Here is a 14175-nt window from a genome sequence, read left to right on the forward strand (position 1 = left end):
CCAGGTTCCTGCCGTGAGTTCTTGTCCCGACTTCCCTCAGTGACTCGGGGTATGACCTGAGAGCTGTAAGATGAAATAAACCCTCTCTTCCCCCGAGTTACTTTTGGTCATGATGTTTTACCATAGTAATAGAAATTCTAACAGACACAGGAGCATCAGAAGTTCAAGGTCATCCTCAGCATGGAAGGCTGGGGATGTAGCTCAGTGGTAGGATACTTGCCTAACATCTGTGAGGCCCCTGGTTCAAGCCCCAGGTACTACAGTACAAAACAAACAAAAAAATCACCAACAAACCCAACCCATGACCCAGTGATGAAAACAGACCTCCCAGGATGTGAAGTGATGCTATCATGAAACCGACCCAGTAAATAGAAGAAATACCACCTACCAGCCGGAAACAAGGGTCAGCTGACCGACCTTTGCCTCTACACTAAGTGGCCCCCCACCCCCAAATTGAAGATATCTTTGATTTCTCAGAATCCACCTATTCCAGCCATCCTCTCCTCCACAGGCAAGTTAGTGGGCTTAGGCCAGCACTTCGGCACCCAGTTCAGAGTTTACGATGTCGTAAACCACACTGGGAAGAGCTGTCAGTACGGTGGGCACCTGCACACCTCTGCTCAGGGCTGGACTAAGGTGTTCTCACAGGCTGGGGCCCCGGGGCTCCTCTGTTCCACAGAGTGACTGTGAGCCACCACTGAGTTCACAATACTCAGGTCACTGTGGGGGCAGTTGTGATGCCAAAAGTTCTGTTGGGTTCTCATCAGAATCTCTCAGAAGACACCTTCAGATTCCAAGACTGCGCTGGGTGGCATCGCGAAGATGTTCCAGTTCTTTCCAGCTCCCTGTAAGGGGCTTGTTGTGATAATCAAAGGATGTGGGGTGCCTTGTGACGTTCTGGATGTGCACCCAGGGGGACAACAGTAGTTCTGAAGCTGGCTTTTCTGTGTGTAATGAGAGAATTCCTTGGACTTCTGACTCATCTTTGTGAGGTCTTTCCTTTTTTTTTTAAACAGTGTGTGTGTGTGTGTGTGTGTGTGTGTGTTGAGAGAGAGAGAGAGAGAGAATCTGTGTGACTGTGGCTGCGTTGTACCACACCATGTGTGTGGAGGTCGGAGGACAAATTTCAAGAGTTGGTTTTGTCCTCCTGTGTGTGGTTCCCCCGGTTTGAACATGGGGCTTGTACCTTTGTCTACTGAGCCATTTCTTCAGCCCTTTATCTTTCTTATCTGTTTGTCTATCATCTATCTATCATCTATCTATCTATCTATCTATCTATCTATCTATCTATCTATCTATCATCTGTCTATCTGTCTACCTATCTATCTGTCAGTCTGTCTGTCTATCTATCCATCTATCTATCGGCAGGGTCTCTGTGTTGCCCTGGCTGTCCTGGAACTCACTCTGTAGCCCAGGCTGGCCTGGAACCCACTCTGTAGACCAGGCTGGCCTGGAACTCACAGAGATCTGCCAGGTCTGCCTTGAGTGCTGGGATTAAAGGTGAGCACCACCACACTCAGGGAGCTTTTATTTTTAAGCCTCTGCTTGCTGCGCTCTTACTCTGTGCCACACACCTCACACGCCTTCTGTCGGGCCGTCATCTAGAAGTCCTGGGAACTAGGCACTCTCATTCCTATTTTTTTTTTTTTCAGAAGGAAAACAGACTCAGAAAAAGTTAAATAAAAACCAAGCACAGAGACACATGCTTGTAGGTCCAGCTGCTCCAGTTTGAGGCCAGCTGGCTATAGTGAGTTCTTAGCATAGAACAACAGAAAAGGTAGATGAGGAGGAGGGAGAGGAGGAGAGAAAACTGAACGACTAGACGCCATCCAGCTAATGGTGGAGGCGGAAGAACCAGGTCCAGGGCTGACTCCAGCTTTCCCATTGTGTCTTCGTCTGTCCCGGGAAACATTTCCTGCTGCCTTCGACTTGGGCTGGAGTAACCCGTAATTCTGCTCACACAGATGTGCCTTCCCCGCTCTGCAGTCAGCGTCCGCCTCTATACAAATGGCAAAGTAATCCTGTGGCCACTGTCTCTTCCTCCCCTCCCCAAAGCAGTTTTCACTCTTTAAAATCCGGGCTCTGGGGCTGGAGAGATGGCTCAGAGGTTAAGAGCACTGACTGCTCTTCCAGAGGTCCTGAGTTCAATTCCCAGCAACCACATGGTGGCTCACAACCACTTGTAATGAGATCTGGTGCCCTCTTCTGGCCTGCAGTCATACATGCTGTATACATAATAAATAAATAAATCTAAAAAAAAAAAAAAAAAAATCCGGGCTCTGTAACACTGGCGTGCAACCACAAACTATGATCTTTGTTTGGTGTTTCCCATTTGCCTGAAGTTTCTGCTCCTCTTTTTTTTTTTTTTTTTTTTTTTTTTGAGGGGGAGTCGGGAGGGAAACTTAGTTCAATGTTTTTCTTTGTCAAGCATATTATTTCGGCCTTTGAGGTTAACTAATAAATCACAAGTTCTTGGACATAAAAATCTGGACGAGGAAGGACCTCAAAGATCTGTTCACTTAACCCCATCATCAGATGGGCGGGGCTAGCCAGTGGTTATGGTCACCCTGCGTCAGTAGAGCTCAGGACCTGACTGGTGCTCTTGGGGAGCAGGAGCCCTCTAAAAGCTGAGGTGCTTTTACTACTTCTAAGGTGTTCATCAATCAAGAAGAGCTGTCTTCTAAATGGATGTTGTAGCTTTTCTGTAGCAAAAAGGATTTGTACCCAGTGGCAGCCAGCTGTACCCTGACCATTTTCCAGTAATATCCCCAAGACACCTGGCAGCCACCACCCTGCCCTCTGGGCTGTGGCAGCTGCTAGAGACTTGCTGAGGCAAAGCCTCCCTGGCAAGCTTCCTGCCTGGGTCCCCCCGTAGAAGAGGGATGTTTGGCTGCAGCCTGTCTCCCAGGTATTCAAAAGACTCCACCTGTGCACATTCCTGTCAGTCCTTCTATGCCAGTGGTTCCCAATCATCCTCATGCTGAGACCCTTGAATACAGTTCCTCATGTGGTGGAGACCCCCCACCCTAAAATTATTTCGTTGCTACTTCATAACTGTAATTTTGCTACTGTTATGGATCATAATGTAAATATCTGATATGCTGGATAGCTGATGTGTGACTCCCAAAGGGACCGCAACCCACAGTTTGAGAGCCACTGTTCTGTGCTCTTCTTTTTTTTTTGGTTTTTCGAGACAGGGTTTCTCTGTGTAGCTTTGCGCCTTTCCTGGAACTCACTTGGTAGTCCAGGCTGGCCTCGAACTCACAGAGATCCGCCTGGCTCTGCCTCCCGAGTGCTGGGATTAAAGGCGTGCGCCACCACCGCCCGGCTCTGTGCTCTTCTAAGACACAAGAGGAAACCATTGGAAGGCAGCTAAGGGGAAAGAGCACTGAGACCTATGTGAGGTGAAGTAAGCCGGACACAGGAAGTCAAGTACTTGATCATTCCTATGTAGAATCCAGAAAAGCTAATCCGATGATGGGGGATGGCTGGGTCTGTAAGGCACCTGCTGCATGGCATGGGAAGCTGAATTTGATCCCCAACACCCATGTAAGAAGCCGGGTGTGCTGTGGTGTGTGCCTGTAGAGCCAGTGCTGAGCAAGCAGAGGTGGGAGCGTCCTCGGGGCTCAGTGGCCAGCCTGTCTAGTCAATTGTAAACACCAGGCTCAGTGAGAGATCCTGTCTCAGAAACATGTGCAAGCATACCCCCACACACAAACATATGCTCATTCAATCAGTGCGCACACACACACACCACACACCACATACACACACACACACACACACACACACACACACACACACACACACACACACACACACACATTGAAAAGCTGATCCCACAGAAGCAGAGAGCAAAACAATGGTTAGCAGAGCTGTAGCAGGGATGGGGAGGACCTGGTCAATGGCGACAAAGTTAGTCTAAGAAGAGTATGTTCTGATATTCTAGTGCACAATGAGGCACTTGGCAAAGATAAATATTTCAAAATAGCTCGCAGAGATTTTTTTTGTTTTGTTTTGTTTTTCAAAACAGAGTTTCTCTGTGTAACTTTGCGCCTTTCCTGGAACTCGCTCTGTAGACTAGGCTGACCTCGAATCACAGAGATCTGCCTGCCTCTGCCTCCCAAGTGCTGGGATTAAAGGTGTGCGCCACCACCGCCTGGCGAGAAGATTTTTAATATTTCACTATAAAAAATAATATGTGTTCAAGGTGATAAATAAGGTACTCTTAGGCCCAGTGTGGTGCTGCTCGCCTTCAATCCTACCACTTGGGAGGCAGAGGCAGGCAGATCTTTGAATTGGAGGCCAACCTGGTTAGTATAGTGAGTGAGTCCCAGGTCAGTCAGAACTAAACAGTTAGACCCTGTATTTTTTAAATGCTACTACTTCATATACGTATAAAAACATCATATTGTGTGCCACAGATATTTACAATTATTGTGTGTCAATTAGAAAATAAAATACTGCTTTAGAAAAGGCAGCAGAATGGAGAACCTGAGTGGCCATGTCTGAGCTGAGCCAGCTTCAAGCATCACGTTACTCGGAGACGTCATGGATGTGTAGATAAGTAATGGGCAGCAACTTTAAATGGCCTTTTACCTGGGTTTCAAGCTCTCACTCTGAGAGAACAACTCCACATTTGATCTTCACCAAAAGGCTGAGAAGTGATGAGAACAAATGCGGAATGGTACCTCCCAAGAGAGAGTGATAAAGACATGGTTAAGTACAGACCACATCTCCTTAAAATTTAATGGCTAAAAATTATTACCCTCCCATCATCCTTTTTCTCAACAGTATTTAGGATGAGTCATCCTTTGGTTGAGATTTCTGCTTTCAGGTCTGTAATTGAATTTCTCTAAATGAAAAACATCTGTTTCTGTTCCTCCATAGGAGCCAGAACAAGCATCGTCTCGTACATTATTCTGATACATTCCCTAATGAAGCTGTTTTCTCTTCTGACAGCATAGAACACACAGTGCAGACATTCAATGAAAACCAGACGACGTATTGCGACCATTAAGGATGCCAAGGCCAGGCAGCAGAGGACCACAGACATCAGCCCACACCATCATGGACGAAGCCGACTTTTCAGAAGACACAACCTGTAAACAACAGGAGGACTTACCTTATGATGGGGTCTTCTCTCAGATGAAGATGTGCAGCTCTTACAACTTTACCTCAACAAACAACACCCTTGCTGTCTGGGAAGACGTTGTTCTGTCGGGAGAGGACCCTCGGGAAAAGTCTGCCTGCTCTAAGATGTGCCAGAACACAGCTGTGGTCATGATTTCGGATAAGATCACTGCAAATGTTGTTAACAACAGGCACAATAAAGATAAACAGTGCACCTTGGCTTCTTGTGTTCTAGCTAATAAAGGAGATGCCCCAAAGTCACACATTTCCGATGTTTCACTCCATCGACTCTCCAGGGAGCAAGTCTTAAGGGGACAAGGCGTTGGCTATGAAACTCTCCCAGAGACCTTGAATGCTGACCGTCTTGATGACACAGCCATTCTTAAAGGTGTCATTTCACATTATGGAAAGAACTACTGCCCCAAAGAACAAAGTCCAGAATTCACTGACCAACCCAGTTCCAAAAGTGGTACAGAAAACAGCAGCAGGTCCAGCTTCTCTGCAGGCACAACAGAAGAAAGCACTTCTCCCTTAGAAACACCAGTGACTGCTGGGCACAGCCACCAAGAAGCTCCAAGCTTTCTGAGTAGAACTAAAGGTCTAGGTGATGAACACAGAAACTGCCAAGGGCAGACACCCCGGAGATGGCTGACTGAAAAAGCAAGCTCAGGCCACCGGTTCAAATACAGTCCAGGTCAAGTGCATTACCAGCTTCCAGATTTTTCTAGGGTTGCTCCCCAAGTGAAGATCCCTAGAAATACCATAGCTAATAAACCACTTACAATAGCTAACCAAGCCAGCTTTTCTCCTGGGTTGAGAAATAAATCAACAGTTGTGCAAGATAGTTTAGGAACCATGTCTGGGCCAAACTGTGTTGGAAAACATCAACCAGAGCAAAAAAGGAAACTTACGGAACCTTTGCAGGAAACCCAGGTAAGTGGAGAACGGTCCCTAACAATACTGATGAACTTAAGAAATACATCGGAGAGCATGGTGATGTGTACCTTTAATCCCAGCACTCTAGAGGCAAAGGCAAGAGGATCTATGTAAATTCAAAGCCAGCCTGGTCTACATTTTGAGTTCCAAGTCAGCCAGGACCATAAAGGGACTCCATTTCAAAACAAACAAACAAACAAACAAACAAACAAACAACCCAGCAACAACAACAACAACACACACACAGGCACACACACACACACACACACACACACACACACACACACACCTGCAGCCAGTAGCCCACCTAGCCTGACTGGCTGTTTCCTGTCTTAGAGAAATCTGCATTCCTGTGATATTGGGAAGCTATGGGGTTCCTCTTTCTTTTTACAAGAGCACATTCATACGTGGCCAGCTCTCAGTGGCCCATGGATCGGTGGATCGTGGGATCAGAGAAGATGTCCACTTATCTCTCCTCAGCAGTGTTTGAATTTGTCAGTGCGCTTGAGGTCAAGCCTCTGATTTTTTTCCCCCACCAGTCCTATCAGCTTAAATTAGAGAGCTGGACCCAATAGTTTTCTTTACTGGATATGTCCATAATGGTCAGAGTCAATTTCGAACAGTCGTGTATCTCTCTGGCATGCATGTTTCTCAAGACCCTAAAGGGGAGTCACTCAAGAGTTTCACCCTTGTCCAGTCATCCTGCAGCAGTAGGAACCACCACCGTCTTGATGCGTTTAGCATTTCATGCATATTGTATTATTCCTGGAATCTGGCTGCCGTGTTTGGTATTAACAAGGGCATCAGCAACAGAGCTGTGACGAGGTTGACGGTGGTCCTTGCCCTCATGCAGCTTATGTCTAGGAGAAATGCTGGAGTAGTCCACATGCTAGTGTCAGCACATTCATGTCGACTGAACGTGTGCCCCAATTAGTCCCGAGAGTAGCTCTATAAAGTACATTCTCGACTGTCCCCACTTTACCACCGAGAACTCGGGGGCTTAAAGAGACGAGCAATTACCAGTGTCACTCAGTCAGAGTTACAGTGTCACAGAGAAATTCAACCTCAACACATCGATCACAGCTTGGACCATAGTTTTGTGCTGCCTCCTCAATGCCCAGGACACAAGGCGTTCTGAACAACAGTGTCACTGATCAGTCTTCACGACCAATGCCTTCTCACTCTTTAATTTTGCAGATGGAGCCTGCCACACACACCTGCCAAGAAGCCCTCACAGGTAGTGTCTTAAACTATTATTTAGAGAAGCATTTTGAAACCTTAATAAAAAAAATGGTGCTCATTGTTACAGATTCCTATTTGTAATATTTAGTAAAACTGTGCTGAGTCGAAATGAATGGTAGTCAAACTTAGCCTCTTTTGCATAGGAGTTAAATCTGTGAAATGTCACTTGAAGTTGACACCAACAACTCAGAGAGACCCTCCCCCAAATTCTTACATATTTCAAAAGATCTCCCAAGGAAGACAGATGTGCCAGAAACTGAAAGAACAGACTGACCAACTGAAGACTAAGGTAATACTTATTAAGAGAGAGAGAGAGAGAGAGAGAGAGAGAGAGAGAGAGAGAGAGAGTGTGTGTGTGTGTGTGTGTGTGTGTGTGCGTGTGTGCTCACTCGAGTGCACGCACCAAACAAAAGAGGCCATGCCATGAACGAAATATTGTATTTTTTTTTAAACTGCAGATACAAGAATTTTCCAAAAGAATAAAACAGGACCCTCTCTGCCATTTGCAAGACATCAGACTGGTAATGAACTTAATTCAGTTTTTTCAGTCTTTATTTGGGGACTCCAGTGGGTAAATGTGGAGGCTTCCACAGTACTGGACAGTCTGTACAGCAGTAGGAGTAGAAAGGGGGAAGAAAAATCAACACATCTTAGTTTCTGGAGCTACATGGTCTAGAATTCTGTTTCTATATGTATTTATCCTTCTTTTCCTCTCAAAGAAGCTGTAATTACCTCACCAGTCACCTCATGATAAACCTGAGACCATGGAATGTTCCAGAGGAGACCATGGAAGCCACTGTAAAGGGTGACCTTGTCCATAGTGAACGTGCCCTGGTAAATTCCGATTATAAAAGTAGCTGGTATCTATCTGGCAACTCGACATGCAAGACTCTGAAAACACCTAGAAATGAAACTCCAAGCAGGGCTTGCAGATTGTCACCTCCGACACGTTTCCACACCCTTGCCTGTGATCACAGCCAATCAAATGACTAATGCCTGTTGTCACCACAACAGCTTTGCTGTCATAGGAAATGGAAGTGTAGCAAGGGGGCAAAGGTTGAAACATGAGCTGAAGATGTGGAAGATGGAGTTTAGGCCATGGGGTCAACACAGGAAGAGCCAGAAGACCTAACGTAGGTTTGAGCAATATTCAGGGCAAAGCAGGTTCCAGAAACCCCACGCTATGGGCCAAACCCAGGAAAGGACCCAGTGATTATTTGTTTACTCATCATATTAGTTAACTGATCTATTTATTCATTTACTCTTCATATTAATTAACTGCTCTGTCATTCAGAAAACACTTATCAAGCATCATTTTAAACGTCCCACGCACCAGGGAGTTAGAGAAACACCTCCTTTGCAAATGTCTTTTATTCTGCTAGGAACAGATTGATGAAGAGATCATTAAAATGCAGCTTGAGGGACATGATAGCTGATGCACATTGCAGCCTATCGGAAGTTCATCCTTTGCCATTGGGGTGGGGGGCTTTGGATGGTCCTCAAAGGGACTGCTCATTTGCGTGTTACAAGAGGAACAGAGTGAGCTTGGTAGAGCAGGGGAAAAGAATCTTCCAGACCAAAAAGAAACAGCAAGCGCAATAGCACAGAGGCCACACGGAACTAGTGTGAGGACCTGCGTGATCTCCTAACTCACCAGGTTGAGCTCAGAGTGCACGCGGAGACTAGTGGGAGGGACAAGGACCATGTCACGAAAGGAGCTTGGATTGCATCCTGGGTTTGATGGTGGAGCAACGGGGAAGGAATCGAAGCCAGGGCACAGCAGGCGCCATGGGGAGAGACTGGAGGTAGGGGCTGGTCAGGACGCCAATACTGGGCAAGTTGTAAGGGTCTGAACCAATGCTGGCAATGGGGATGGAGACGGGGTGACAGATTGAAAGGGGGAAAAAAATCAAAAAGAGGAGGAGGTGTGGATTGTTACAGGGTCCTGGTTTGGAAAACGAAGTCAGAAATCAAAGTGGAGGATCCAGTTCAGAAATGGTGTGGCAGGCAGGCCAGAAATCGAGTATAGCTTAGGAGATTTGAGGTCCTCTTAAGGACCTTCAAGTGAGGAGATTCAGCAGCAGGAAGTTGGAGCAATGGACCCGACCCTTAGCGGTATTTGGGTCAGAATAGATGCTTTGGTGAAATGGTTGAAGTCATGGTGTAGGTGAGATGCCCCCAGCCAACAAACAGCCACGGGTGATAAGTGGAAAGGGTCAAGGACAGAGTCCCAGGGAACGGGAAAAACAGCAACCCACAAAGGAGGCAAAAGAGGAAGGACTCCCAGGGTCAAGCAGACCTGAAGGAGCGGAACCACTGAAGCCAGGGGAAAGAAGGTTTTGAGAAACAAGAGTGGGCAGCATGGCATCATGTGCTCAAGGAAAGTAAGATATGGATGGATTTAGCAAGCGAGCTAGCCTAAGCGCCCTGGCCAATCTTGGAAGCTAGACCTAGAAGCCAGTGGGGCCGGGGGGACTAAGGAATAAATGATTGACAAAGGACAGTCCAAATGGAAGAATGCAGACATTTTGTTTGGGTTTCGTTATTTGAGACAGAGTTTCTCTGTGTGGGCCTGGCTGTCCTGGAACTCACTCTGGAGACCAGGCTGGCCTTGAACTCAAGGAGATCCACCTGCCTCTGTCTCTCGAGTATTGGGATCAAAGGAGTGTGCCACCATCTCCTGGCACAAGAGTGCAGACTTACAAAGGGCTCAGCAGAGCAGAACTGATTTGAGTCACTGGCCTCCAGAGGCCTCAGTTGAAGAAGTTTCTTTCTGATTGTACAGGCTAAACGGGCATTCTTGGTGGGACTTTTAGGACCTTAAAGTGGCCCCTTAGGGGTCAGTCTGAGAGCTGCAGGCCCACAGCGTTCAGTGTTGGAAGAAGGGCTACAACCAACCTTCTTAGTACAACAGAGTGCAAGGAGTTTGGACTTGAAATATATAAGTTTAGACATATTGTAGCATGTCCTTAATCTCAGCACTGTTAGCAAACGAAATGAGATAGACCAGGTCGCCTTCAGAAATGTGACTTAAATACCCAAATGCCTCTGCTCTTTTAGACCGAGTCGTATTATATAGCCCTGATTAACCTAGAACTCACTGTGTAGACCAGGCACGCCTTGACCCTGAGATGGTTCTCCTGTCTCTGACTCCCATGTACGGAGGATCATGGCTATGCACCACTACGCCTGCCTTCTCTTTCTTTCTTCCCCTCTTTATTTCGACCACCTAGCCCCCTCTCATAGCTTTCACTGCCGTTTTCCAGCTTAGAGTCCTAATGGCTAGCCCCCACTTTTTGCCCACGGCTCTCAGTGTCTGTGTTCATCTTCCCTTGGACATTCATGGGCACTGTGAACTCTGCCCTGCCCCATGTTGGTACTCTCACTCCTCCTCACTTCAGTCAGACCTGTCCCATCCATCCCTTCCACCTCCCATCCTAAAACCCCCGTGACATCTGTGAGACTCCCAGTATCAATCAGCGTCCTGGCAGGGACCAGGTGGTTGACTCAAATGTGGTAACTGAGGAGAGTTGAATAAAGGCATGGCTCTCCAGCAGCCTGGGCAAGGCTAAGGGAAACTCATGCAGGCTGTGGGGAGCTACCTCATCCCCAGGCCTGAAGGAGCAGAGGAAATGCGTGCCCTGGGGCCTAAGGGAGCAGCTGCAGCTGCAGGAGGAGCTGAGACGGTCTGTGGCTTTTGGTAGAAGGATGCAGCCAGTCTGTCTGTGATGGCACAACAATGGTGGAATCAGAGAAACCAGAACTCTCATCTTTAGCCGGCTCCTCTCTCCTGCTGCTCTCTTCCTTTGGCTGACAACTACTGAAGCCAGGGTAGAAGGGTCCTGGTAGTCAGTGGAGCCAGGGCCAGCCTCCTGCAGAGAAAGACAGAGGGCAGTCATAGGGAGAAGGGAAAACAGCCCAGGCCTTTGTATACCCAAGAACCAATAGGTTTCCAAAGCCATGTTTGTTCATGTTTAGTGTTTTTTTTTAAGACAGGGTCTCACCATGTAGCTTGGGCTGGCTTGAAACTTGCTGTACAAACCAGGCTGGCCTCAAACTCACAGAGATCCATTTGCCTCTGCCTCCAAAGTGCTGGGATTCAAGGTGTGTGCCGCCATGCCCAGTCATTTCTGTATGAATAGGAATCTGTAGTAATAGCAGCTGCAATCTATTGAGTGTGTGCAGACAAAACCAACTCAGGATAGTTTGACTTAATGGGTGTTCAGCTCTACATGATGCAAACAGGATACCCATTCCGTAGATGGCTTAGATTGCGAGTCAGGGGCCCACAGATCCTGACAAAGGAAAAATGCTAAAGCTTAAACAATGAATGGCCTTTGTTGTCATTTAGACACTTGGATTCATCCTCATATTGAACTTTCCATTTTTGTGGGGTCATTCTCTTCCCTCTCCACTCAAAGTAATTTTAGAATTCATTCCAGAGCTCCAGACTAAGCTTATTTTCATGAATTTCCTGGTATGAATTAAAAGAATCCATTGAGCAGACTTAGAATCTGTCAAGTTCAGCTCTTTCCACTCATAGCATTTTAACAGGAAATTTTGATGCCAAAATATTTTAACAATTGACGTGTGGAAAAAGCATCCTGAGGTATTTCTCCCTGGGGCACAATTTTACTTTTTAGAAAAATAAATGAAAGCTGCCTACCTTCTGTCAATGCTGCATAATTAGCCAGCGGCAATGGGTTTAATACTGGTTTTCCCCCAGGGGCTTGTTTTTATTTTTGCTCCTGGGAGAAAAATTGCCACATGTTTCTGCTTTTTTAAGGAAGTTAATAGAGTAAGTATATTTGTTTTCCAAGGAATCTCTCATTTTGGCAGCCATTTTCAAGACAGGCCTCTGTCCACATTGAGACCAACGTTATACAATGTTTATTTATATCCTAGCTACAACCACACTGTGTCTGGTATGAATATAAATCAAAAGGGTTTGAACTGCAATTATATCCCATATATGGGAGAAGTTCTCTACTCTGGGAGAAGGGAGGGACTCAGTCTTTCCCCACACTTATTTGGAGCCATGTCAGGACAAGCAAGGGCCAATAGCTCAAGATGTGGGCTAACACGGCAATGGGCAGCATCCCATGCAATGTTGGGGCTTTAGTCTTGTGTGGGCTAACACGGCAATGGGCAGCATCCCATGTAATATCAGGGTCTTGCAGAGTGCAGAACTTTAGCAGAGGTCTCCCCAATAGCTAATGTAGATAATGTCTCTCTACAGGGGCAAGAATTTGGTGAATTTGGTGACTAATTGCTTGCTTGTTCAGTAGCTGTGCTCTTATTAAAACCACGTTACCTTCTGAAGCCAGGTGTGGTGCTGAACACCTGTAATCTCAGCACACAGGAGTTCAAAGCCAGCATTGGCTACATAGTGAGTTCAAGGCCAGGCTGGGCTACATAAGATCCTATCTCAAAATCAAAATCAAAATAAAGCATGTAGAGTTGCACACAACCATCAGCTGCATTTGGAAGATGGAGACAAAAGGATTAGCAATTCCAGGTCATCCTCAGCTATTCTGTGAGGTCCAGGCTACTCTGGGCTCCATGAGACTCCATCTCAACTAAAGAAATGGATAAATAGATTTTAAAAAACAGGATATATCTCAGTGGCACCATGCTTACCTAGCATTCACAAAACCCTAGCAACAAACATACACACAAATTAATATGCAATATTTTGGATCCAATAATTTTGGATCTGATGTGTCTTGCTCATTAGCATCTATCCAATAGGCATTTGTTTTTTACACATTAACAGAAGAATCTGTAGTCAAGAAATTAGTTTAACTCCATCAATCCCTTCCCCCTGATATTTCCAGAATACAATCTTGTCTTCCATTTTACAGAAAAGAACATAAATTCCCTCCTAAATGTCTTTCCTATATCTTCATGTCTTTTTTTTTTTTCTTTAGCTACCATCTGTGGTCTCCAGGCATGTCCTTGAGCCCTCCACTTTATACTACCTGGGGTCTTGCTCTCTCTCATCTCACGTTTTATTCCCACTGGAGCTTGAAGCCAGGGCCTTGTGTATGCTAGATATGGTGCTTTGCATGAGAATGTCCCCAACAGGCTCATGTATTTGAACACTTGGTCCCCAGATGGTGGATCTGTTTGGGGAGATTTAGGAGATGCAGGCTTGTTGGAGGAAGTATGTCACTGGAGGCAGATTTTGAGACTTTAAAGACTTGTATCATTTCCCATTCGTTTTTGTTTTTCTTCATGCTTGCATTTGAAGACGTGAGCTCTCAGTTCCAGCTGCCATACTTGCTGTTTGCTGCCATGATGGACTCTATCCCTCTGGAACTGTTAGTCCAAATAAGTCCTTCCTCCTGTAAGTTGTCTTGGTCATAGTGCCTTATCACAGCCCCACGATAGTCACTAATGTCCTAGGCAAGCACGCCACCACTGAACTGTGTCTCCAGCCTCCTTTGTCTTAAGGTACGGTCTCTCCTTGTTCCTGATTTCCAATTTTTGTTTATTTGTGTGTGTGTGTGTGTGTGTGTGTGTGTGTGTGTGTGTGTGTGTGTGCTTGTGTATGAATGCGGGTACATGAGCGTCATGGCATGCATGTGGGGGCCAGAGGACAACTTTTGGGTGTTGGTTCTCTCCTTCCTCATGGTTGAGGTGAGTCTGTGCCAGGCCAGTTGGTCTGAAGGTCCTGGATGATTCTCTTGTTTCCCTCTCCCATCCCACCACAGGTGTTCTGGGATTACAGCTGCGTACAGCTGTGCACCATCATATGCATCCAGTTTTTCACATGATGACTCAGGTTGTCAGGCTTGGGTGGCAAGTACTTTTAAGTATTGAGCCATCTCATCAGCCCTGATTCCCTTTTTAAAATCCAAA

General features: G+C 46.3%; 1 protein-coding gene across 1 annotated transcript in view; it reads left to right on the plus strand.

The window, feature by feature from the left end:
- The first annotated feature begins 5070 nt into the window (after window positions 1–5070).
- Window positions 5071–14175, plus strand: part of Aknad1 (AKNA domain containing 1) — a 31266-nt gene continuing 22161 nt past the window's right edge. The window contains exons 1-4 of the mRNA XM_052731933.1: window positions 5071–6066; window positions 7267–7309; window positions 7458–7600; window positions 7770–7832. Coding sequence (XP_052587893.1) covers window positions 5071–6066; window positions 7267–7309; window positions 7458–7600; window positions 7770–7832 — 1245 coding nt within the window. The remainder of the gene's footprint in view (window positions 6067–7266; window positions 7310–7457; window positions 7601–7769; window positions 7833–14175) is intronic.

The sequence above is a fragment of the Peromyscus californicus genome, unplaced genomic scaffold, assembly GCF_007827085.1.
Source record: "Peromyscus californicus insignis strain IS unplaced genomic scaffold, ASM782708v3 Scaffold_9__1_contigs__length_137607984, whole genome shotgun sequence".
Lineage (NCBI taxonomy): Eukaryota > Metazoa > Chordata > Mammalia > Rodentia > Cricetidae > Peromyscus > Peromyscus californicus.